Source organism: Crinia signifera, chromosome 5, assembly GCF_055691185.1.
Source record: "Crinia signifera chromosome 5, ASM5569118v1, whole genome shotgun sequence".
In the NCBI taxonomy this organism is placed as follows: domain Eukaryota; kingdom Metazoa; phylum Chordata; class Amphibia; order Anura; family Myobatrachidae; genus Crinia; species Crinia signifera.
This window is the reverse complement of record NC_139221.1, coordinates 8,337,953-8,364,876: the sequence shown is the minus strand read 5'-3', so window position 1 is coordinate 8,364,876 and position 26,924 is coordinate 8,337,953. Positions and strand designations below refer to the sequence as shown.

General features: G+C 48.0%; 1 protein-coding gene across 1 annotated transcript in view; it reads left to right on the top strand.

Annotated features, from left to right (window-relative positions):
- Window positions 1-26,924, top strand: part of LOC146079927 (uncharacterized) — a 46,123-nt gene that overhangs the window by 9,955 nt on the left and 9,244 nt on the right. The window contains exons 2-5 of the mRNA XM_083186655.1: window positions 7,216-7,350; window positions 10,248-10,379; window positions 11,514-11,615; window positions 25,557-25,724. Of these exons, the coding sequence (XP_083042781.1) occupies window positions 7,270-7,350; window positions 10,248-10,379; window positions 11,514-11,615; window positions 25,557-25,724 (483 nt within the window). The 5' untranslated portion in view covers window positions 7,216-7,269. The remainder of the gene's footprint in view (window positions 1-7,215; window positions 7,351-10,247; window positions 10,380-11,513; window positions 11,616-25,556; window positions 25,725-26,924) is intronic.

The following is a 26,924-nucleotide window of genomic DNA, read 5'->3' as shown; positions in this document are numbered from 1 at the left end:
CTATATATATATATATATAAATATATATATACACACGCACACACACACACATGTGCTGCCTCTAATTAAAAACCCTCCCATGACTAGGCTGCTGCTGCTGTTCTCTGAGAAGCATGTAATGAGCTCCACCAATCAGAGCTCAGCACAAACGTCTCATCCTCTGCTCTCGGTGCAAAGTGTCATGGGACTTAGTCAACTCCCAGTAATTAGTGTGTATGTTCACTACTGAGTGTGTCTCAGTATGATGCGATATCGGCACTAGTGGCCTCGCACCCAATTACCACTGTAACTAATAGGTTACCACAATGTATCGAATTTACTTATTATAGCTTTTTGCAGAGTGATCCAATATTCTCTTGCTAGTCACCAATCAATTGATATATATACCACGTTGTTAAATACGGACACAGTTACTTATAAACTCATTAATGCAGGATATAATTCGCCATGATTTCTAGCAAATCACCATCCTATGATAATGTTGCCAAGTGACGTGCAGATGATGCGTACTGACATAAACCTCTATGTGAATCTATGTATAGCGGTATTACATATGCAATATGACTATACATATGTGATAATATTGCACAGTGATGTCCAGACGACACGGACTGACATAAACCTTCTCTGCCTCGCAAATCTCTATATATACCAAGACAATGTGCAATATGGTTATATATATGTCACAATATTGCAAAGTGATGCGCACACTAATTCAAACCTCTTCTGCCTCGGAAATCCATATATAACCGCATCTATCCATACTTCCCCTTCCTTTACAAAATCAGGTGTTAAGTATGAGGTCTGGTCAAATAGGAAACATCAGTCATTTAATAACAGGCAAACACTGCACAAACAGTTCTCTTTTAATCGAATTAAAGAACAAAAACCCCAGAAGAAAGGAGGTTAATTAACCCATAAATATCATGATTGTGCAAAAGCACACATGCGATTAAAGTTTTTGGTGTGTCAATACCCACACCCACGGTGACACCCCTCATGAATATGCATGAATCACATAGGTATAAAAATGGCTTCCAACAGACTGTCAGGTTGGTCCTAAGGAAGCTCGTTTGCGAAGAGTACGCAGGCCAGTACACCCGCAGTGACTGTGTCCCCCTTCCCCCTTTGAATGCATTTCTGATTTGTGTATTATTTAAATTGAGCGTTAAACACGGGCGCCAGTCGACACTGGGTCCACACAAATCTGGATTGCTATAGCGCCCAGGAGACCAGTTCACAATCCATATTGGTATTGTATGTTAACCCCCTTTGTTTGAAGTGGTTCTTCAAAATTCTGTGAAAGTGGTTACCAGGGCTGCTTGATTTAGCGCACGATCTTTTGGATTCAAATCTTTTTTGTATACTGAGTCCACACAGTTAGAACAGCGGTGTGTATGGCGCCAACCACCGCTGATTCTTAACCCCAGGGCAGGCGGTGCATCGGAGGTGCCGTATCTTCGCACCCCGATCCCCTCCAGCTAACCAGCAAACCACGCAGCCGACGGTCACCCCTCTGAGCGGTTCGTGACTCAGGGGCAGATTTATTAAGCTCGGTGAAGTGATAAACTGTCTGGTTTTTATCACCGGCCAATCAGCTCCTACCTGTGAAGTTACAGGCTTGATTTGAAATATGACAGGAAGGAGCTGATTGGCTGGTGATAAAAACCAGACAGTTTATCACTTCACCGAGCTTAATAAATCTACCCCTCTGTGTCGGAAACGCCATCCGTACGCTGCACCTGACCGGCTCGAGGGAATTTAACCACCCGCAGTAGACACTGATCCTTGCGTGACAAGATTGTACTATAATGTGACCGGTCCCCTGCTGCTAAACATAGTGTGTCCGCCCTACACTGCAGCCACTATATGAACTCTTATATTTCTCTACCGCATGTCATCTCATAATAAATACCATCATTATTGAGGGAGAGCTCTCCTTGTATGATATCCATAAGTCAATGTTTTTTATGTGCAGAGGTAGTCATTTAGTAAAAGGCCACAGTGGATATACACAACTGACGCTCCTCAGATAAAATCAAAACCAATTAGTGGGGAAGTAAGCACAGGGGGAACTCACTGTGTGAGGATATAACATCCTTTTTAATTTCCCCATCTTGTGTTGCTTTATGTATTTTGTATGTCAAAATTTCACAAAACCTTTTTAACGAGAATCAGATAAAAGTTACATTTTATGTTTAATTCTTTTTGTGCACCACCCAGTGACACTCTTTCTCTCTTTACAAAATTCCCAGTAATGCATTGCAGTCAGTGTGCCTTGGCTCCCGGTGCTCAGCACCAATGATCATTGTCACATTGGCAGATAGGAGAAGCTGCAGCACTACCCCACTCGCATGCACAGAAAATACATGCCGACCACAGGGGGCCCCTAGCTAGAGGGGGGCCCAGGGGTACTGACCCCTTGTGCCACCATTATAATCTAGCCGTGCAGTCAGGGTGTGTCATGTCTCCCCCCATTAAAATGTCCTCATGTTCACTTCCACATGGTTAGTAATCCAAGAGACACATCTATACTCATCGATCAATCCTTCCAATGCAACTCTACACCTCCCCCCCAACTTGAAAAAAAGGTATACGTAAATATTTATGTATTAATAATATATCGCTAATGCTTTTTTAATGCTCTTTCTCCATACTCCGGATGGGATACTCCCCCCCCCACCCCCACCCCTCCTTTACCTGAGCTTACCTTCCTCCCTATCTTTTCTTTTATTCTCCATTAAGATATTACATTACCCACATTATGTATTTATATACATTTTATCCTATAACCTGTGCATATTTGTGGTGTGGGATTGAAAACATTTTTATTAAAATAAATGTCCTCATGTCCTTCCCAAAATGGCCACTGCCTCCTCTAGCAGCCATAGTAACTGTGTCCTCTAAGGCAGTGGACATTTTGGGAGGGACAGTTTCATCAGGGGGCAGGCATGAGACCCCTTTTTAACAATTTGTTACCTCAAACCCTATGTGATGCATATATCTGTGTAAGGATGTCCCATTCCTGTATACATTGTTGTACTGTCCTAGCCTCTCCACCTCTGATGGGAGGCTATTCCACTTGTCCACTACCCTTTCTGTGATGTCACATCAGCGCATGTCTTCGTTTTCTAATACTTCTCTCCCTGTGTCCTGTCCAGGGGTGTGTGTGAAATCTACCGCAGGCATCCCCAAAGAACGGGACCCCCCCAGACAAGACACCCCCAGAACGGGACCCCCCCCAACCAGACACTACAAGCTCCGGACTGCAGATTTTGATGTCCGGTCTGGGGTTTTGTCCGGGTCCGGTTTTTACATAGCCCCGTATTATTATTATTATTATTATTATTATTATTCATTTTATAAATAGGCGCTCATGTCCTGACATATTTTGGGTGGGGACAGCTAGGGGTCTGTAGTCTGGGAGGAGAGATGGGTAGGAGGGGGCACGGTGGTATACAGATGGGTGGGGGGCACCTTGGGTTTCGGACATCGTCCCCTATGAAATAACAGGAGCCGCAGGGAGTGTTAGGAAACGAGGCGAGACTGTAACGGGGAATTCTGAAACTTGATCTATACATAATACAGAGAATATCTGGAGACTGGTGGGAACCGGACCAGAAATCTGGATCTGATTTTATGACCACAGATCCGCCTGTCATTCCCTTCTCACAGTGAGGGGGATCCGGGAAATGCTGAATCTATGAGACATAATATACAATTATTTGGGCTATTAACCATCGCCTCTCCATTCGCCCTGTAGGAGCCGTACTTCAGGTGCTCAGCGACTGGACATACAGGGACAGGCTTCTGGGACTGTCACAGTGCTCAGCGACTGGACATACAGGGACAGGCTTCTGGGACTGTCACAGTGCTGAGCGACTGGACATACAGGGACAGGCTTCTGGGACTGTCACAGTGCTGAGCGACTGGACATACAGGGACAGGCTTCTGGGACTGTCACAGTGCTGAGCGACTGGACATACAGGGACAGGCTTCTGGGACTGTCACAGTGCTCAGCGACTGGACATACAGGGACAGGCTTCTGGGACTGTCACAGTGCTCAGAGGCTGGACATACAGGGACAGGCTTCTGGGACTGTCACAGCCTCGCAGTGCTCAGCAACTGGACATACAGGGACAGGCTTCTGGGACTGTCACAGCGTCACAGTGCTCAGCGACTGGACATACAGGGACAGGCTTCTGGGACTGTCACAGTGCTCAGCGACTGGACATACAGGGACAGGCTTCTGGGACTGTCACAGTGCTCAGAGGCTGGACATACAGGGACAGGCTTCTGGGACTGTCACAGCCTCGCAGTGCTCAGCAACTGGACATACAGGGACAGGCTTCTGGGACTGTCACAGCGTCACAGTGCTCAGCGACTGGACATACAGGGACAGGCTTCTGGGACTGTCACAGCGTCACAGTGCTCAGCGACTGGACATACAGGGACAGGCTTCTGGGGCTGTCACAGCGTCACAGTGCTCAGCGACTGGATATATAGGGACAGGCTTCTGGGGCTGTCACAGCGTCACAGTGCTCAGCGACTGGACATACAGGGACAGGCTTCTGGGACTGTCACAGCATCACAGTGCTCAGAGGCTGGACATACAGGGACAGGCTTCTGGGGCTGTCACAGCGTCACAGTGCTTAGCGACTGGAAATACAGGGACAGGCTTCTGGGACTGTCACAGCATCACAGTGCTCAGAGGCTGGACATACAGGGACAGGCTTCTGGGGCTGTCACAGCGTCACAGTGCTTAGCGACTGGAAATACAGGGACAGGCTTCTGGGACTGTCACAGCGTCACAGTGCTCAGCGGCTGGACACAAAGGGACAGGCTTCTGGGACTGTCACAGCGTCATAGTGATCAGCGGCTGGACACAAAGGGACAGGCTTCTGGGGCTGTCACAGTGCTGAGCGACTGGACATACAGGGACAGGCTTCTGGGACTGTCACAGCCTCGCAGTGCTCAGCAACTGGACATACAGGGACAGGCTTCTAGGGCTGTCACAGCGTCACAGTGCTCAGCGGCTGGACATACAGGGACAGGCTTCTGGGGCTGTCACAGCGTCACAGTGCTCAGCGGCTGGACACAAAGGGACAGGCTTCTGGGACTGTCACAGCGTCACAGTGATCAGCAGCTGGACATACAGGGGCAGGCTTCCGGGACTGTCACAGCGTTACAGTGCTCAGTGGCTGGACATACAGGGACAGGCTTCTGGGGCTGTCACAGCGTCACAGTGCTCAGCGGCTGGACACAAAGGGACAGGCTTCTGGGGCTGTCACAGCGTCACAGTGCTCAGCGGCTGGACACAAAGGGACAGGCTTCCGGGACTGTCACAGCGTCACAGTGCTCAGCGACTGGACATACAGGGACAGGCTTCCGGGACTGTCACAGCGTCACAGTGCTCAGCGACTGGACATACAGGGACAGGCTTCCGGGACTGTCACAGCGTCACAGTGCTCAGCGGCTGGACACAAAGGGACAGGCTTCTGAGACTGTCACAGCGTCACAGTGCTCAGCGGCTGGACACAAAGGGACAGGCTTCCGGGACTGTCACAGCGTTACAGTGCTCAGTGGCTGGACATACAGGGACAGGCTTCTGGGGCTGTCACAGCGTCACAGTGCTCAGCGGCTGGACACAAAGGGACAGGCTTCTGGGGCTGTCACAGCGTCACAGTGCTCAGCGGCTGGACACAAAGGGACAGGCTTCCGGGACTGTCACAGCGTCACAGTGCTCAGCGACTGGACATACAGGGACAGGCTTCCGGGACTGTCACAGCGTCACAGTGCTCAGCGACTGGACATACAGGGACAGGCTTCCGGGACTGTCACAGCGTCACAGTGCTCAGCGGCTGGACACAAAGGGACAGGCTTCTGAGACTGTCACAGCGTCACAGTGCTCAGCGGCTGGACACAAAGGGACAGGCTTCTGGGACTGTCACAGTGCTGAGCGACTGGACATACAGGGACAGGCTTCTGGGACTGTCACAGCCTCGCAGTGCTCAGCGGCTGGACATACAGGGACAGGCTTCTGGGGCTGTCACAGCGTCACAGTGCTCAGCGGCTGGACATACAGGGACAGGCTTCTGGGGCTGTCACAGCGTCACAGTGCTCAGCGGCTGGACACAAAGGGACAGGCTTCTGGGACTGTCACAGCGTCACAGTGATCAGCGGCTGGACATACAGGGACAGGCTTCTGGGGCTGTCACAGCGTCACAGTGCTCAGCGGCTGGACACAAAGGGACAGGCTTCTGGGGCTGTCACAGCGTCACAGTGCTCAGCGGCTGGACACAAAGGGACAGGCTTCCGGGACTGTCACAGCGTCACAGTGCTCAGCGACTGGACATACAGGGACAGGCTTCCGGGACTGTCACAGCGTCACAGTGCTCAGCGACTGGACATACAGGGACAGGCTTCCGGGACTGTCACAGCGTCACAGTGCTCAGCGACTGGACATACAGGGACAGGCTTCCGCGGCTGTCACAGCGTCACACTGGGTAAGGACAACATCCAGAGAGAATTAGATTTGGGAGTTTTACTTCAAAGTGAGATCTATATTGCAGTGTAAAATAAAGCAGCCAGTATTTTCCCTGCACAGAAACAAACTAACTCACCCAAAGCTAACTCTCTGCACATGTTACATCTGCCCCATACCACCCCCCCTCCTGCAGTGCATTTTGGTTTTGTCTATTTGAGAAGAAATTTGCCTTTGCGAGTGAACCAGAAAAAGGGCCATTCTCCGGTGCTGCGCTCCTCGCACTTTGGTGAAAAGGTGCCCATACACTGTACAATTATTGTATGCAATTTGAAATAGATTGCATTGCATCACATACGTTTTGCAATGTGATGTGATACAATCTAATCCAAATTGCATACAATAATTGTACCGTGTATGGGCACGTGCATGTGAATAAATGTCAGGATAGTGACAGAATCGCCACACACCAAGCCATGTGCATGCGTCCATGGGCCCATTCTGTTTGTGCTGAGGGAATTGGAGAGTGCGCCTCAGACTTCAATTTCTTTTTAAATGAGATGTCTCTAATTAGGGGAGTCGTGGAAAACACAGAGAGAGATAAAGTTGTCAATCTCAATCCAAAATGACAAACAGGAGCTGATTGGTTGCTTTGTACAGTGTACACGGCCAGGCTCCGACAGCTATGATCCAATCACGTGTCTGCATTACTGTGTTGTCCTCTCATACAGCCTGCACGTGAGGAGACATTCGCTGTCCACCACAAGGCCCAGACCGCTCGCAGCATGAGATGCTCCATCTTCCTGACGGTAGCGCTCCTAGCCCTGGGTGTCCCTGTGGGGGCGGAAAGTCCCAGCAACAAACAGGTGGGTGATGCACGGTGTATTATATTATCTGTGTATGAATACAGGAAGCGATCGGCGTGATGGTGACGCGTGTGCTGTGCATTATATTATCTGTGTATGAATGCAGGAAGCGATCGAGGTCATGGTGACGCGTGTGCTGTGCATTATACTATCTGTGTATGAATACAGGCAGTGGTGTAGCTCGGTTCCACGGTGCCCAGAGCAAGGACATGTTCCCCCCCCCCCCCCCGATTTGCAGTAGGTGGGACCCTTGCACAGCAAAAAGGGGGCACGGCCTAACATTATACCACACACCGTAGTGCCCATTGCACATTTGTCACATAAGTGCCACTTACCTACATGCTCATTGCTAGGAACTTCATGCTCTATGCCGGGGCTTCATGCTCGTTGCCAAGGGGGACTGTCCTTGCTCGTTGCTAAAAGGACTGACCTTGCTTGTTGCCAAGCGCCTATTGGCGAGCGGTCCATCGAGTGACTTTAATTATAGAAGTTACAGGTAGGGGTGTAAAAATATCCAAGTGATAACAGTAGAAGAACTTAAAATAAAATGAAAAGCTGAAAAAACACAGACTTCTTGTATTGTCACAGATAGTGGTGCACACATTACAAATAATGGCAGAAAGAACTTTACCTCAGAAGCTGATACTTGGCTGCTCTATGAACACTGCTGCATCTTTGTATGCAGCAGCTGGCCTTGGCCTAGAACACGCAAAGCCGCCGGCTCCCCCGCTCCCCGCTGTGCCCGGCATCAGTCTCAATGGGAAAAGTAAAGATCCAGCGAACGCTCTCACTGCGCATGCGCTGGTTTGGGGCACCGGAGGCAGGGATGCGGCGCCATGACATCAGAGCGCCACATCCCTGCCTCCGGTGTCCCAAAACAGTGAGAGCGCTCGCCGGATTATTACTAACCTTACCCCACTGAGACTGATGCCGGGCACAGCGGGGGAGCCGGCGCCAGGTGACATTTAGACGCCCGGAGCTTGTGCTCCGCCGGCTCCACCATAGCTACGCCTCTGAATACAGGAAGCGATCGACGTCATGATGACAGATGTGCATGTACATGTACATACATTGGGTCGACCTTGACCCATGAAAAAGGTTGACATGCCTTAGGTCAACAGGGTCAAAAGGTTGACACAAGCGAAATTGGTCGAAATTGGGAATGTTGACAGTCAAAAGGTTGACATGAGTTTTTCATGTTTCTTTGAGCCGACATGTGCCGACAGGCGGTATTTAATGCCCTAGGGCGTGGAGGGAGAATATAATAGTGTGCCGAGCGATGTCCATGTCGACTGTGACAACATTTGGGACAAAAAAGACCTGAAAAACCCATGTTGACTTTTTGACTGTCAACCTTCCCAATGTCAACCTAATTCTAGTGACGACTTTCTGAGCTTGTCGACCATAGGCATGTTGACCTTCAGTGGTCATCCCAATGTATGTCAACCTTAATTTGGTCGACCCAATGACCCATACCAGAACATTTGGGGGAGAGGGCGTTTGAGGGATGCACACAAATAATAAAGGACCGAGATCAGGGAACTAATTGCTGCAGGAGTTGACATGTTCAAAAGGTCGACTGTGTCTCAGGCCGACAGAGTTCAACAGTCAACATGTCAATTATCGGCAGTCGACCACCAGTGGCGTTACTATAAATGTGGCGCCCCCCCCCCTCGGCTCCTCTCCAGCCTGTTTCCCCAGCGTGTGACGTGATGACGCATTACAGAGAAGCTGCAGCAGGAGAGAGGAAGAGAGACCAGCAGACAGTGCCGACTCCCTTGGCTCCGACGCATCCCAGGCCGCCCCAGCACGCCCATCCTGTACACAGGCCGCCCCAGCACGCCCATCCTGTACACAGGCCGCCCCAGCACGCCCATCCTGTACACAGGCCGCCCCAGCACGCCCATCCTGTACACAGGCCGCCCCAGCACGCCCATCCTGTACACAGGCCGCCCCAGCACGCCCATCCTGTACACAGGCCGGCCCAGCACGCCCATCCTGTACACAGGCCGCCCCAGCACGCCCATCCTGTACACAGGCCGCCCCAGCACGCCCATCCTGTACACAGGCCGGCCCAGCACGCCCATCCTGTACACAGGCCGCCCCAGCACGCCCATCCTGTACACAGGCCGGCCCAGCACGCCCATCCTGTACACAGGCCGGCCCAGCACGCCCATCCTGTACACAGGCCGCCCCAGCACGCCCATCCTGTACACAGGCCGCCCCAGCACGCCCATCCGCCCGCCCATCCTGTACACAGTAGCCAATAGCCGGCTCTGTGTACAATCAATTGAATCCGTGGGTGGGGGGGGGGCTTGTCGTCTCTGCCATGGCCCCACCCGTGCTGTCGCTGACTCGTCTCCGGTGCTCAGCCAGTGGGCAGCGGCAGGCAGCAACATGCCAGTGCGTCGAGCGGGTGCCGGCGCCCACACAGACCCCGCTGCCACTTGCTCCCCCAAGCGGCTGCTGGGGCTGCCTTACAGTAGTTATGCCACTGTCGACCACTGTCATGTCAACCTTTTGAATCTGTCAACATTAATCACAGTCGATCTCGCTCCCTCAATGAATCAAAATCTCAGCCAGTGTCCCATGTGCTATATTTATACGCAACTGTACCAGCCCCTGGTACTGTCCTCCTCCGCCCCTTATAGGCAGGGCCCTCCATCCTCGTCCCCAGTGTTTCCGCCATGTTGGATATTTGCATGCTGTGTTTATGCTCTGACACAGTCTTACTGTTTGCTGGACAGATTTTGTACGGCGCTGCACATGCTTAAAAATAAAACTTGAAAATAAAGGTAATAATAATAATAATATACAGACAATGATATATATATATAGATATATATATATATATCTATATATATATATAGAATAACTATCTCCCTGGGTTCTATTAGATAAGGACCCCGGTGCGGACTGACCCCACTAAGAGAAGAGGAATCCTCCAATATCAACCGCGCACGGCCCAACGTGGGAGAAAGAAGAGTATCTGGTCCTACAAGCCTGGCCACAGGTCGCTGGCATTCCTGGTAAGGAGCTGATAATGAGCCGCGGTCAGAGTCTCCCTCTAGTGGCAGGAGAGTAGAATGCTGAGAGAAGCCCCCCAGTCTCTACATATAATATACAGTATAACCCTGCCAGAGGCAGTCAGTGTATCTCCCCCTCACATATCACACACTGACCTGGAACACTCACTGGCAGCGTCACAGTCTCCAGCGGCAGAATTACTGTATCAGGCACAAAGTTCATGGAATGGGGGGACGAGCGACCACATGTCACTAGGACATAGGCTGGGATAGAGGGATTCCAGGCCACCACCAACCCTCTGTGACTGTCCTGGTAGTCAGTGATCGGTGTATCCAGCTCCCCGTGGTGAGATCCTATAGGTGTTACTTTGTAACGGTCAGATAAGAATACTAGGGAGCAGTGGCGGATCCAGAGGGGGGGCTGCGGCACAGCTCAAAATTCAAATAGGGGAGAAACCCGCTGCCACCAACTGTCATTCCAAACTGACTCACTGGCAGTTAGTGCTGCTCCCCTATTTGAAGTTTGAATTGTGCTGCACCCCCTCATCCCACCACTGCTAGCGAGGGTGTCCTATATGTAAACCTATAGGATGTATGTAAAATAAGAGTGGGGGGGCCCCGCCTATGTTGTCAGTCCCAGGCAGGGTTGGACTGGCCTACAAGGGGCCCCCACCCCCGTCTCTAGGATTGTATTATACACTGCACAGGACTATGGTATATTCTGTCTGTGCATTGCTGCTGTTACTCTGGTACGATATCATGCAGGCACCAGCGGTATTTACTATATATACATTTATCAGGGAGCACACACCGTGCATTCTCTAATGGATAGCCACACCTCTGTAGTGGCTGGCCACACCCTTCTAGAGACTGGCCACACCCATAAACATGGGCCCCTTCCTCTGCATCCCCCACAGTGACTGAAAATGGGGGGGAGACGACCCCCTAATTTCGGGTGCACCTCCGGCTACAAATAGTTGGGTGGCATGGTAATGTGTAAGCAGTGATGTCATATGTGATGGGCGGGGTGTGCACAACACTGTGATGATGTCAGCACTGCCAGCCCGCCATGGAGGTAACAGCGGAGAGGTGAAGAAGGATGTGCGGAGTATAATGTAATTCCCATGTATTGTGCAGGTCGCTGGGAAGGTGGAAGAGACCACTCCCCCACCAATAGACCCGGAGAGTGGGCTGGAACTTCGCTGCCTCGGCTGCTGTGGGGCTAAAGCACCAGTCAATGTAAGTAAATGGTATGGGGGGTGGGGGGGGGGGGGGGTGAGGGCAGAATACATGGGGGTACTATATACTAATCCTAAAAATACTCTGTATCACATGGAGGGGGGTAGGTGGTGATGTAACAGGGACCTGCTGTGTGGCAAGGTTGTAATATGAGCTCAATGTATAGTACAGGGGTCCCCTAGTAGGGAGTTTGGGTACTCGGCACCTACAGGGCTGCGCTGTCCCCATCAAGGCAGGAATGAGAGCAGAGGAATGGGCCTGCACCAGCCAATAGCTTCCTATCAGTCCAGGCTGTGCCTGAAGTATAGGGAGTGTGCACACAAATATATACGTATGGATGCTAACATTGAGAATTGGGTATATAATGGTGTATAATGGTTACCAGACTGATGATGGGTATAAGCAGAGATGCTGAAGGAGTTTCCTTGTGGTAGAAATGGAAGATGATAGCAAAGTCCCAGATAAATGCCCAGTAGAGTCTCAGGTGACACAGAATTATCAGCATGGTAGTGAGCAGTCTTGTTGGTATAAGGATACCTGGCTTGTTGGCTGGATGTGGATAAGAGATGAATTAGTCCCCTGATGATGTATACACAGGTCCGGAATGATGGAAGTGACCAGTCTTGTTGGTATAAGGATACCTGGCTTGTTGGCTGGATGGGATAAGAGATGAATTAGTCCCCTGATGATGTATACATGGGTCCGGAATGATGGTAGTGAGCAGTCTTGTTGGTATAAGGATACCTGGCTTGTTGGCTGGATGTGGATAAGAGATGAATTAGTCCCCTGATGATGTATACACGGGTCCGGAATGATGGAAGTGAGCAGTCTTGTTGGTGTAAGGATACCTGGCTTGTTGGCTGGATGTGGATAAGAGATGAATTAGTCCCCTGATGATGTATACACGGGTCCGGAATGATGGAAGTGAGCACTCTTGTTGGTATAAGGATACCTGGCTTGTTGGCTGGATGTGGATAAGAGATGAATTAGTCCTCTGATGATGTATACGCTGGTCCGGAATGATGGAAGTGAGCACTCTTGTTGGTATAAGAATATCTGGCTTGTTGGCTGGATGTGGATAAGAGATGAATCAGTCCCCTGATGATGTATACACGGGTCCGGAATGATGGAAGTGAGCAGTCTTGTTGGTATAAGGATACCTGGCTTGTTGGCTGGATGTGGATAAGAGATGAATTAGTCCCCTGATGATGTATACACGGGTCCGGAATGATGGAAGTGAGCAGTCTTGTTGGTGTAAGGATACCTGGCTTGATGGCTGGATGTGGATAAGAGATGAATCAGTCCCCTGATGATGTATACACTGGTCCGGAATGATGGTAGTGAGCAGTCTTGTTGGTATAAGGATACCTGGCTTGTTGGCTGGATGTGGATAAGAGATGAATTAGTCCCCTGATGATGTATACACGGGTCCGGAATGATGGAAGTGAGCAGTCTTGTTGGTGTAAGGATACCTGGCTTGTTGGCTGGATGTGGATAAGAGATGAATTAGTCCCCTGATGATGTATACGCTGGTCCGGAATGATGGAAGTGAGCACTCTTGTTGGTATAAGAATATCTGGCTTGTTGGCTGGATGTGGATAAGAGATGAATCAGTCCCCTGATGATGTATACACGGGTCCGGAATGATGGAAGTGAGCAGTCTTGTTGGTATAAGGATACCTGGCTTGTTGGCTGGATGTGGATAAGAGATGAATTAGTCCCCTGATGATGTATACACTGGTCCGGAATGATGGAAGTGATCAGTCTTGTTGGTATAAGGATACCTGGCTTGTTGGCTGGATGTGGATAAGAGATGAATTAGTCCTCTGATGATGTATACACTGGTCCGGAATGATGGAAGTGAGCAGTCTTGTTGGTATAAGGATACCTGGCTTGTTGGCTGGATGTGGATAAGAGATGAATTAGTCCCCTGATGATGTATACACTGGTCCGGAATGATGGAAGTGAGCAGTCTTGTTGGTATAAGGATACCTGGCTTGTTGGCTGGATGGGATAAGAGATGAATTAGTCCCCTGATGATGTATACATGGGTCCGGAATGATGGTAGTGAGCAGTCTTGTTGGTATAAGGATACCTGGCTTGTTGGCTGGATGTGTATAAGAGATGAATCAGTCCCCTGATGATGTATACACAGGTCCGGAATGATGGTAGTGAGCAGTCTTGTTGGTATAAGGATACCTGGCTTGTTGGCTGGATGTGGATAAGAGATGAATTAGTCCCCTGATGATGTATACACGGGTCCGGAATGATGGAAGTGAGCAGTCTTGTTGGTGTAAGGATACCTGGCTTGTTGGCTGGATGTGGATAAGAGATGAATTAGTCCCCTGATGATGTATACGCTGGTCCGGAATGATGGAAGTGAGCACTCTTGTTGGTATAAGAATATCTGGCTTGTTGGCTGGATGTGGATAAGAGATGAATCAGTCCCCTGATGATGTATACACGGGTCCGGAATGATGGTAGTGAGCAGTCTTGTTGGTATAAGGATACCTGGCTTGTTGGCTGGATGTGGATAATAGATGAATTAGTCCCCTGATGATGTATACACTGGTCCGGAATGATGGTAGTGAGCAGTCTTGTTGGTATAAGGATACCTGGCTTGTTGGCTGGATGTGGATAAGAGATGAATTAGTCCCCTGATGATGTATACACGGGTCCGGAATGATGGAAGTGAGCAGTCTTGTTGGTGTAAGGATACCTGGCTTGTTGGCTGGATGTGGATAAGAGATGAATTAGTCACCTGATGATGTATACGCTGGTCCGGAATGATGGAAGTGAGCACTCTTGTTGGTATAAGAATATCTGGCTTGTTGGCTGGATGTGGATAAGAGATGAATCAGTCCCCTGATGATGTATACACGGGTCCGGAATGATGGAAGTGAGCAGTCTTGTTGGTATAAGGATACCTGGCTTGTTGGCTGGATGTGGATAAGAGATGAATTAGTCCCCTGATGATGTATACACGGGTCCGGAATGATGGAAGTGAGCAGTCTTGTTGGTGTAAGGATACCTGGCTTGATGGCTGGATGTGGATAAGAGATGAATCAGTCCCCTGATGATGTATACACGGGTCCGGAATGATGGAAGTGAGCACTCTTGTTGGTATAAGGATACCTGGCTTGTTGGCTGGATGTGGATAAGAGATGAATCAGTGCCCTGATGATGTATACACAGGTCCGGAATGATGGAAGTGATCAGTCTTGTTGGTATAAGGATACCTGGCTTGTTGGCTGGATGTGGATAAGAGATGAATTAGTCCCCTGATGATGTATACACGGGTCCGGAATGATGGAAGTGAGCAGTCTTGTTGGTATAAGGATACCTGGCTTGTTAGCTGGATGTGGATAAGAGATGAATTAGTCCCCTGATGATGTATACACGGGTCCGGAATGATGGAAGTGAGCAGTCTTGTTGGTGTAAGGATACCTGGCTTGTTGGCTGGATGTGGATAAGAGATGAATCAGTCCCCTGATGATGTATACACGGGTCCGGAATGATGGAAGTGAGCACTCTTGTTGGTATAAGAATATCTGGCTTGTTGGCTGGATGTGGATAAGAGATGAATCAGTCCCCTGATGATGTATACACGGGTCCGGAATGATGGTAGTGAGCAGTCTTGTTGGTATAAGGATACCTGGCTTGTTGGCTGGATGTGGATAAGAGATGAATCAGTCCCCTGATGATGTATACACGGGTCCGGAATGATGGAAGTGAGCAGTCTTGTTGGTGTAAGGATACCTGGCTTGATGGCTGGATGTGGATAAGAGATGAATCAGTCCCCTGATGATGTATACACGGGTCCGGAATGATGGTAGTGAGCAGTCTTGTTGGTATAAGGATACCTGGCTTGTTGGCTGGATGTGAATAAGAGATGAATTAGTCCTCTGATGATGTATACACTGGTCCGGAATGATGGAAGTGAGCAGTCTTGTTGGTATAAGGATACCTGGCTTGTTGGCTGGATGTGGATAAGAGATGAATTAGTCCCATGATGATGTATACACTGGTCCGGAATGATGGTAGTGAGCAGTCTTGTTGGTATAAGAATATCTGGCTTGTTGGCTGGATGTGGATAAGAGATGAATCAGTCCCCTGATGATGTATACACGGGTCCGGAATGATGGAAGTGAGCAGTCTTGTTGGTATAAGGATCCCTGGCTTGTTGGCTGGATGTGGATAAGAGATGAATTAGTCCCCTGATGATGTATACACGGGTCCGGAATGATGGAAGTGAGCAGTCTTGTTGGTATAAGGATACCTGGCTTGTTGGCTGGATGTGGATAATAGATGAATTAGTCCCCTGATGATGTATACACTGGTCCGGAATGATGGAAGTGAGCAGTCTTGTTGGTATAAGGATACCTGGCTTGTTGGCTGGATGTGGATAAGAGATGAATTAGTCCCCTGATGATGTATACACGGGTCCGGAATGATGGAAGTGAGCAGTCTTGTTGGTGTAAGGATACCTGGCTTGATGGCTGGATGTGGATAAGAGATGAATCAGTCCCCTGATGATGTATACACGGGTCCGGAATGATGGTAGTGAGCAGTCTTGTTGGTATAAGGATACCTGGCTTGTTGGCTGGATGTGGATAAGAGATGAATTAGTCCTCTGATGATGTATACACGGGTCCGGAATGATGGAAGTGAGCAGTCTTGTTGGTGTAAGGATACCTGGCTTGTTGGCTGGATGTGGATAAGAGATGAATCAGTCCCCTGATGATGTATACACGGGTCCGGAATGATGGAAGTGAGCAGTCTTGTTGGTATAAGGATACCTGGCTTGTTAGCTGGATGTGGATAAGAGATGAATTAGTCCCCTGATGATGTATATACTGGTCCGGAATGATGGAAGTGAGCACTCTTGTTGGTATAAGAATATCTGGCTTGTTGGCTGGATGTGGATAAGAGATGAATCAGTCCCCTGATGATGTATACACGGGTCCGGAATGATGGAAGTGAGCAGTCTTGTTGGTGTAAGGATACCTGGCTTGTTGGCTGGATGTGGATAAGAGATGAATCAGTCCCCTGATGATGTATACACGGGTCCGGAATGATGGAAGTGAGCACTCTTGTTGGTATAAGAATATCTGGCTTGTTGGCTGGATGTGGATAAGAGATGAATCAGTCCCCTGATGATGTATACACGGGTCCGGAATGATGGAAGTGAGCAGTCTTGTTGGTATAAGGATACAGGGCTTGTTGGCTGGATGTGGATAAGAGATGAATTAGTCCCCTGATGATGTATACACTGGTCCGGAATGATGGAAGTGAGCAGTCTTGTTGGTATAAGGATACAGGGCTTGTTGGCTGGATGTGGATAAGAGATGAATCAGTCCCCTGATGATGTATACACTGGTCCGGAATGATGGTATTGAGCAGTCTTGTTGGTATAAGGATACCTGGCTTGTTGGCTGGATGTGGATAAGAGATGAATTAGTCCCCTGATGATGTATACACGGGTCCGGAATGATGGAAGTGAGCAGTGTTGTTGGTATAAGGTACCTGGCTTGTTGGCTGGATGTGGATAAGAGATGAATCAGTCCCCTGATGATGTATACACAGGTCCGGAATGATGGATTTGAGCAGTCTTGTTGGTATAAGGATACCTGGCTTGTTGGATGGATGTGGATAAGAGATGAATCAGTCCTCTGATGATGTATACACTGGTCCGGAATGATGGTAGTGAGCAGTCTTGTTGGTATAAGGATACCTGGCTTGTTGGCTGGATGTGAATAAGAGATGAATTAGTTCCCTGATGATGTATACACTGGTCCGGAATGATAGAAGTGAGCAGTCTTGTTGGTATAAGGTACCTGGCTTGTTGGCTGGATGTGGATAAGAGATGAATCAGTCCCCTGATGATGTATACACTGGTCCGGAATGATGGAAGTGATCAGTCTTGTTGGTATAAGGATACCTGGCTTGTTGGCTGGATGTGGATAAGAGATGAATTAGTCCCCTGATGATGTATACACTGGTCCGGAATGAAGGTAGTGAGCAGTCTTGTTGGTATAAGGATACCTGGCTTGTTGGATGGATGTTGATAACAGATGAATCAGTCCCCTGATGATGTATACACAGGTCCGGAATGATGGAAGTGAGCAGTCTTGTTGGTATAAGGATGCCTGGCTTGTTGGCTGGATGTGGATAAGAGATGAATTAGTCCCCTGATGATGTATACACTGGTCCGGAATGATGGAAGTGATCAGTCTTGTTGGTATAAGGATACCTGGCTTGTTGGCTGGATGTGGATAAGAGATGAATTAGTCCCCTGATGATGTATACACTGGTCCGGAATGATGGAAGTGATCAGTCTTGTTGGTATAAGGATACCTGGCTTGTTAGCTGGATGTGGATAAGAGATGAATTAGTCCCCTGATGATGTATACACGGGTCCGGAATGATGGAAGTGAGCAGTCTTGTTGGTATAAGGATACCTGGCTTGTTGGCTGGATGTGGATAAGAGATGAATTAGTCCCCTGATGATGTATACACTGGTCCGGAATGATGGTAGTGAGCAGTCTTGTTGGTATAAGGATACCTGGCTTGTTGGCTGGATGTGGATAAGAGATGAATTAGTCCTCTGATGATGTATACACTGGTCCGGAATGATGGTAGTGAGCAGTCTTGTTGGTATAACGATACCTGGCTTGTTGGCTGGATGTGGATAAGAGATGAATCAGTCCTCTGATGATGTATACACTGGTCCGGAATGATTGTAGTGATCAGTCTTGTTGGTATAAGGATAGCTGGCTTGTTGGCTGGATGTGTATAAGAGATGAATTAGTCCTCTGATGATGTATACACTGGTCCGGAATGATGGAAGTGAGCAGTCTTGTTGGTATAAGGATACCTGGCTTGTTGGCTGGATGTGGATAAGATATGAATTAGTCCTCTGATGATGTATACACTGGTCCGGAATGATGGTAGTGATCAGTCTTGTTGGTATAAGGATACCTGGCTTGTTGGCTGGATGTGGATAAGAGATGAATCAGTCCTCTGATGATGTATACACTGGTCCGGAATGATGGTAGTGATCAGTCTTGTTGGTATAAGGATACCTGGCTTGTTGGCTGGATGTGTATAAGAGATGAATTAGTCCTCTGATGATGTATACACAGGTCCGGAATGATGGAAGTTAGCAGTCTTGTTGGTATAAGGATACCTGGCTTGTTGGCTGGATGTGGATAAGAGATGAATTAGTCCCCTGATGATGTATACACTGGTCCGGAATGATGGTAGTGATTAGTCTTGTTGGTATAAGGATACCTGGCTTGTTGGCTGGATGTGGATAAGAGATGAATCAGTCCCCTGATGATGTATACATGGGTCCGGAATGATGGAAGTGATCAGTCTTGTTGGTATAAGGATACCTGGCTTATTGGCTGGATGTGGATAAGAGATGAATCAGTCCCCTGATGATGTATACACGGTTCCGTAATGATGGAAGTGAGCAGTCTTGTTGGTATAAGGATAACTGGCTTGTTGGCTGGATGTGGATAAGAGATGAATTAGTCCCCTGATGATGTATACACTGGTCCGGAATGATGGTAGTGATCAGTCTTGTTGGTATAAGGATATCTGGCTTGTTGGCTGGATGTGGATAAGAGATGAATTAGTCCCCTGATGATGTATACACTGGTCCGGAATGATGGTAGTGAGCAGTCTTGTTGGTATAAGGATACCTGGCTTGTTGGCTGGATGTGGATAAGAGATGAATTAGTCCCCTGATGATGTATACACTGGTCCGGAATGATGGAAGTGAGCAGTCTTGTTGGTATAAGGATACCTGGCTTGTTGGCTGGATGTGGATAAGAGATGAATTAGTCCCCTGATGATGTATACACTGGTCCGGAATGATGGAAGTGAGCAGTCTTGTTGGTATAAGGATACCTGGCTTGTTGGCTGGATGTGGATAAGAGATGAATTAGTCCCCTGATGATGTATACACTGGTCCGGAATGATGGAAGTGAGCAGTCTTGTTGGTATAAGGATACCTGGCTTGTTGGCTGGATGTGGATAAGAGATGAATTAGTCCCCTGATGATGTATACACTGGTCCGGAATGATGGAAGTGAGCAGTCTTGTTGGTATAAGGATACCTGGCTTGTTGGCTGGATGTGGATAAGAGATGAATTAGTCCCCTGATGATGTATACACTGGTCCGGAATGATGGTAGTGAGCAGTCTTGTTGGTATAAGGATACCTGGCTTGTTGGCTGGATGTGGATAAGAGATGAATCAGTCCTCTGATGATGTATACATGGGTCCGGAATGATGGAAGTGAGCAGTCTTGTTGGTATAAGGATACCTGGCTTATTGGCTGGATGTAGATAAGAGATGAATTAGTCCTCTGATGATGTATACACGGGTCCGGAATGATGGTACTGAGCAGTCTTGTTGGTATAAGGATAACTGGCTTGTTGGCTGGATGTGGATAAGAGATGAATTAGTCCCCTGATGATGTATACACTGGTCCGGAATGATGGTAGTGATCAGTCTTGTTGGTATAAGGATATCTGGCTTGTTGGCTGGATGTGGATAAGAGATGAATTAGTCCCCTGATGATGTATACACTGGTCCGGAATGAAGGTAGTGAGCAGTCTTGTTGGTATAAGGATACCTGGCTTGTTGGCTGGATGTGGATAAGAGATGAATTAGTCCCCTGATGATGTATACACTGGTCCGGAATGAAGGTAGTGAGCAGTCTTGTTGGTATAAGGATACCTGGCTTGTTGGATGGATGTTGATAACAGATGAATCAGTCCCCTGATGATGTATACACAGGTCCGGAATGATGGAAGTGATCAGTCTTGTTGGTATAAGGATACCTGGCTTGTTGGCTGGATGTGGATAAGAGATGAATTAGTCCCCTGATGATGTATACACTGGTCCGGAATGAAGGTAGTGAGCAGTCTTGTTGGTATAAGAAAACCTGGCTTGTTGGATGGATGTGGATAAGAGATGAATTAGTCCCCTGATGATGTATACACTGGTCCGGAATGATGGTAGTGAGCAGTCTTGTTGGTATAAGGATACCTGGCTTGTTGGATGGATGTGGATAAGAGATGAATTAGTCCCCTGATGATGTATACACTGGTCCGGAATGATGGTAGTGAGCAGTCTTGTTGGTATAAGGATACCTGGCTTGTTGGATGGATGTGGATAAGAGATGAATTAGTCCCCTGATGATGTATACACTGGTCCGGAATGATGGTAGTGAGCAGTCTTGTTGGTATAAGGATACCTGGCTTGTTGGCTGGATGTGGATAAGAGATGAATCAGTCCTCTGATGATGTATACATGGGTCCGGAATGATGGAAGTGAGCAGTCTTGTTGGTATAAGGATACCTGGCTTGTTGGCTGGATGTGGATAAGAGATGAATCAGTCCCCTGATGATGTATACACTGGTCCGGAATGATGGTAGTGAGCAGTCTTGTTGGTATAAGGATATCTGGCTTGTTGGCTGGATGTGGATAAGAGATGAATCAGTCCCCTGATGATGTATACACTGGTCCGGAATGAAGGTAGTGAGCAGTCTTGTTGGTATAAGGATACCTTGCTTGTTGGCTGGATGTTGATAACAGATGAATCAGTCCCCTGATGATGTATACACTGGTCCGGAATGATGGTAGTGATCAGTCTTGTTGGTATAAGGATACCTGGCTTGTTGGCTGGATGTGGATAAGAGATGAATTAGTCCCCTGATGATGTATACACTGGTCCGGAATGATGGTAGTGATCAGTCTTGTTGGTATTAGGATACCTGGCTTGTTGGCTGGATGTGGATAAGAGATGAATTAGTCCCCTGATGATGTATACACTGGTCCGGAATGAAGGTAGTGAGTAGTCTTGTTGGTATAAGGATACCTGGCTTGTTGGATGGATGTTGATAACAGATGAATCAGTCCCCTGATGATGTATACACTGGTCCGGAATGATGGAAGTGAGCAGTCTTGTTGGTGTAAGGATACCTGGCTTGTTGGCTGGATGTGGATAAGAGATGAATTAGTCCCCTGATGATGTATACACAGGTCCGGAATGATGGAAGTGAGCAGTCTTGTTGGTATAAGGATGCCTGGCTTGTTGGCTGGATGTGGATAAGAGATGAATTAGTCCCCTGATGATGTATACACTGGTCCGGAATAATGGAAGTGATCAGTCTTGTTGGTATAAGGATACCTGGCTTGTTGGCTGGATGTGGATAAGAGATGAATTAGTCCCCTGATGATGTATACACTGGTCCGGAATGATGGTAGTGAGCAGTCTTGTTGGTATAAGGATACCTGGCTTGTTAGCTGGATGTGGATAAGAGATGAATTAGTCCCCTGATGATGTATACACGGGTCCGGAATGATGGAAGTGAGCAGTCTTGTTGGTATAAGGATACCTGGCTTGTTGGCTGGATGTGGATAAGAGATGAATCAGTACCCTGATGATGTATACACTGGTCCAGAATGATGGAAGTGAGCAGTCTTGTTGGTATAAGGATACCTGGCTTGTTGGCTGGATGTGGATAAGAGATGAATTAGTCCCCTGATGATGTATACACGGGTCCGGAATTATCGAAGTGAGCAGTCTTGTTGGTATAAGGATACCTGGCTTGTTGGCTGGATGTGGATAAGAGATGAATTAGTCCTCTGATGATGTATACACTGGTCCGGAATGATGGAAGTGAGCAGTCTTGTTGGTATAAGGATACCTGGCTTGTTGGCTGGATGTGGATAAGAGATGAATTAGTCCCCTGATGATGTATACACGGGTCCGGAATGATGGAAGTGAGCAGTCTTGTTGGTATAAGGATACCTGGCTTTTTGGCTGCATGCAGATATGAGAAACCTATGGGGGGGACGGCTGGTGGCCTCCGGTCCCTCCTGATACATTCAGGTGTTACGTAATATTTGCGACTAACCCCAGAAAACGTCTGTTTTCGGGGATTTAGCTGCAATATTGTATGATAAATGGGCCCCTTCGTCTTATAGGACCCCTTGGAGACCTTACATTTTGTATTGTGGACAAGACCTGGCCAAAGCCTCATCTGATCTGTTGCATCTCTCTGGTAGATACTCTGGTGGGGTGGCTAAACAAGAATACATTTGTGGGGTTACTCCGACTTGTGGTACAACCGGTGTAGAGCCTGCTGAGGACCAAGAGTGTAACTACCATGGTTGCAAGGGGTGCAGCTGCTATGGGGCCCAGAGCTGAAGGGGGTCTATCCTTGCTGTCTAAGTAATATGTTTTACATTTATCACCATCAGTTGCTAAATAAGGGGCCTTTAAACTTTTGCTATGGGGCCTACGAATATCTAGGTACGCCTCCGCAGAGGACATAGTATTGTAGGAGACTGTGGAGAGGACATAAGCTTAGTATTGTAGGAGAGTGTGGAGAGGACATAGTATTGTAGGAGACTGTGGAGAGGACATAAGCTTAGTATTGTAGGAGAGTATGGAGAGGACATAGTATTGTAGGAGAGTGTGGAGAGGACATAGTATTGTAGGAGAGTGTGGAGAGGACATAGTATTGTAGGAGAGTGTGGAGAGGACATAGTATTGTAGGAGACTGTGGAGAGGACATAGTATTGTAGGAGAGTGTGGAGAGGACATAGTATTGTAGGAGACTGCGGTGAGAACATAGTATTGTAGGAGAGGGTGGAGAGGACATGGTATTGTAGGAGACTGTAGTGAGGACATGGCCTTGTAGGAGAGTGTGGAGAGGACATAGTATTGTAGGAGACTGTAGTGAGGACATGGCCTTGTAGGAGAGTGTGGAAGGACATAGTATTGTAGGAGAGTGTGGAGAGGACATAGTATTGTAGGAGAGTGTGGAGAGGACATAGTATTGTAGGAGACTGTGGCGAGGACATAGTATTGTAGGAGAGGGTGGAGAGGACATAGTATTGTAGGAGACTGCGGTGAGAACATAGTATTGTAGGAGACTGTGGCGAGGACATAGTATTGTAGGAGAGGGTGGAGAGGACATAGTATTGTAGGAGACTGTAGTGAGGACATGGCCTTGTAGGAGAGTGTGGAGAGGACATGGTCTTTAGGAGACTGTGGAGAGGACATAGTATTCTAGGAGAGGGTGGAGAGGACATAGTATTGTAGGAGACTGTAGTGAGGACATGGCCTTGTAGGAGAGTGTGGAGAGGACATGGTCTTTAGGAGACTGTGGAGAGGACATGGTCTTGTAGGAGCGTGTGGAGAGGACATAGTATTGTAGGAGACTGTAGTGAGGACATGGCCTTGTAGGAGAGTGTTCAGAGGACATAGTATTGTAGGAGAGTGTGGAGAGGACATAGTATTGTAGGAGAGGGTGGAGAGGACATAGTATTGTAGGAGACTGTAGTGAGGACATGGCCTTGTAGGAGAGTGTGGAGAGGACATGGTCTTTAGGAGACTGTGGAGAGGACATGGTCTTGTAGGAGCGTGTGGAGAGGACATAGTATTGTAGGAGACTGTAGTGAGGACATGGCCTTGTAGGAGAGTGTGCAGAGGACATAGTATTGTAGGAGAGTGTGGAGAGGACATAGTATTGTAGGAGAGTGTGGAGAGGACATAGTATTGTAGGAGACTGTGGCGAGGACATAGTATTGTAGGAGAGGGTGGAGAGGACATAGTATTGTAGGAGACTGCGGTGAGAACATAGTATTGTAGGAGACTGTGGCGAGGACATAGTATTGTAGGAGAGGGTGGAGAGGACATAGTATTGTAGGAGACTGTAGTGAGGACATGGCCTTGTAGGAGAGTGTGGAGAGGACATGGTCTTTAGGAGACTGTGGAGAGGACATAGTATTGTAGGAGAGGGTGGAGAGGACATAGTATTGTAGGAGACTGTAGTGAGGACATGGCCTTGTAGGAGAGTGTGGAGAGGACATAGTATTGTAGGAGAGTGTGGAGAGGACATAGTATTGTAGGAGAGTGTGGAGAGGACATAGTATTGTAGGAGACTGTGGCGAGGACATAGTATTGTAGGAGAGGGTGGAGAGGACATAGTATTGTAGGAGACTGCGGTGAGAACATAGTATTGTAGGAGACTGTGGCGAGGACATAGTATTGTAGGAGAGGGTGGAGAGGACATAGTATTGTAGGAGACTGTAGTGAGGACATGGCCTTGTAGGAGAGTGTGGAGAGGACATGGTCTTTAGGAGACTGTGGAGAGGACATGGTCTTGTAAGAGCGTGTGGAGAGGACATAGTATTGTAGGAGACTGTAGTGAGGACATGGCCTTGTAGGAGAGTGTGCAGAGGACATAGTATTGTAGGAGAGTGTGGAGAGGACATAGTATTGTAGGAGAGTGTGGAGAGGACATAGTATTGTAGGAGACTGTGGCGAGGACATAGTATTGTAGGAGAGGGTGGAGAGGACATAGTATTGTAGGAGACTGTAGTGAGGACATGGCCTTGTAGGAGAGTGTGGAGAGGACATGGTCTTTAGGAGACTGTGGAGAGGACATGGTCTTGTAGGAGACTGTGAAGATGACATGGTCTTTAGGACACTGTAGAGAGGACATAGTCTAGGAGATTGTAAGCTTGCGAGCAGGGCCCTCATAACTTTGACTGTCTGTAAATACCCAGTTTGTTTTATCACTGTCTCCTTTGTAACGGAATCTGCTGCTCTATATAAGAAACTGTTAATAAATAAATAAATTTAGGAGACTGTGCAGAGGACATCATCTTGTAGGAGACTGTGGAGAGGACATAGTATTGTAGGAGACTATGAAGAGGACATGAAGATGGCTGAAGGACTGGAGGAGATCAGATCAACCAATATATGGGGGAAATAATAATAATAATTATATTTTTTGACCTACTTCAGTAGCCACAACTTAGTGGTCACCAGAGGGCAGTATATCCTCAGCCATTGCTTTTGATGTCACAGTTGCAATGAGATAACAGATACTTTGTGGATTTGTCCTCAGGGTAGAGCAACCTCCAGACCTGAACTCTCAAACACAGTTGGGCAGATTGTCTTCCGGGCCGAGGGTGTTGAAGCACTAGGAACTGAACCAAATGCCATCAATGACCGGTGCCTCGGCTGCTGCCACGACACTGTGGCTCCCACCCTAGGAGTGACACCAAGGACTCGGGTAAGGTTCTGCACAGATGAGGTTAAAGTATAATGTTCTGCAAGGAGATTCTGGTGTAATGTTCCGCAGAGAGCTGCGGTGGCAACTCATCCAGTTGTGACCCTGGTGGGAATCTGCCGCCCCCTCTCTGGTTCTGTGGTTTCTATTATCTTTAAAGGATAAATTGCAGGGTCATGTATGGTTTTGATCTCTGGTCATGTATGCCTGTATAATGTGGTCATGTATGTTTGTGTAGTACGGCTGGGGCTGCTGTGATGTCCCCACATGAGAAGGCCGGTCTCCTGGATGTTGGTGGCAGTTAGTGTAGTGGTCTCTGGACTTACTCCCAGATGGAGGCTGAGGTCTCTGCTCCCAGATGGAGTCTCTGGACTCACTCCCAGATGGAGGCTGTGGTCTCTGCTCCTAGATGGAATCTCTGGACTTGCGCCCAGTTGGTGTTGTAGTCTCTGCTGGCAGCGCCCTGGTTATTATACATTTCTCTGTCCTCTGTTATGGGAATTACCGCTCTGCCCCCTGTACAGCGATATGTGATACTGTACCTTAGTGATGGGGGATTGTAGCTCTGGATCCGCCATTACAGAAATGTTTTACTAAATGAAACAAGAGCGTGATAATATTTAATGGTGTGGTATATTTGGTCAACAATGTCTACACCAACACCAAAAAGTCTACAGTCACAAGGTAGACTCAATCAAAAGATTGAGGTGGAAAAGGTCAAAACATGAAAGGTTTCACGAGAGTTTTTCACTTTTTGTTGACCTGAGCACATGGACCACCAGTTAGTGCTTCGCTCGCCATGCTTCAGGCCAGGGTCCTTACTCGGCTATCGATGCGCTTGGTGCACTTTATCGGCCCCTGAGTCCACGTGGATGTTAATGAATGAAAATGGCCAAAAAATAGAAAAAATCCCTAAAAAAACTTTTGTGAACCTTTTCATGTGTCGACTTTAACCACGTCAACTATTTTGCTAATGTCAACCTTCGACCAAGGTAACCAATGGTGTCGACCTATTGAATACACAGTTGCTTACCCTCCCAGATCCGGTGGGAAAGTCCTGTTTGAAGTCCTTATCTCCTGCTACCCTGCATCATAAATCAGATCTCCCAGCTTGTTTACTACAGCGGGATACCACCAAGGAATTTGAAAGAACGTTATTTTCTGCAGTCACTGTGACTGCTATCTGGGCACAGCAGTCCCTGA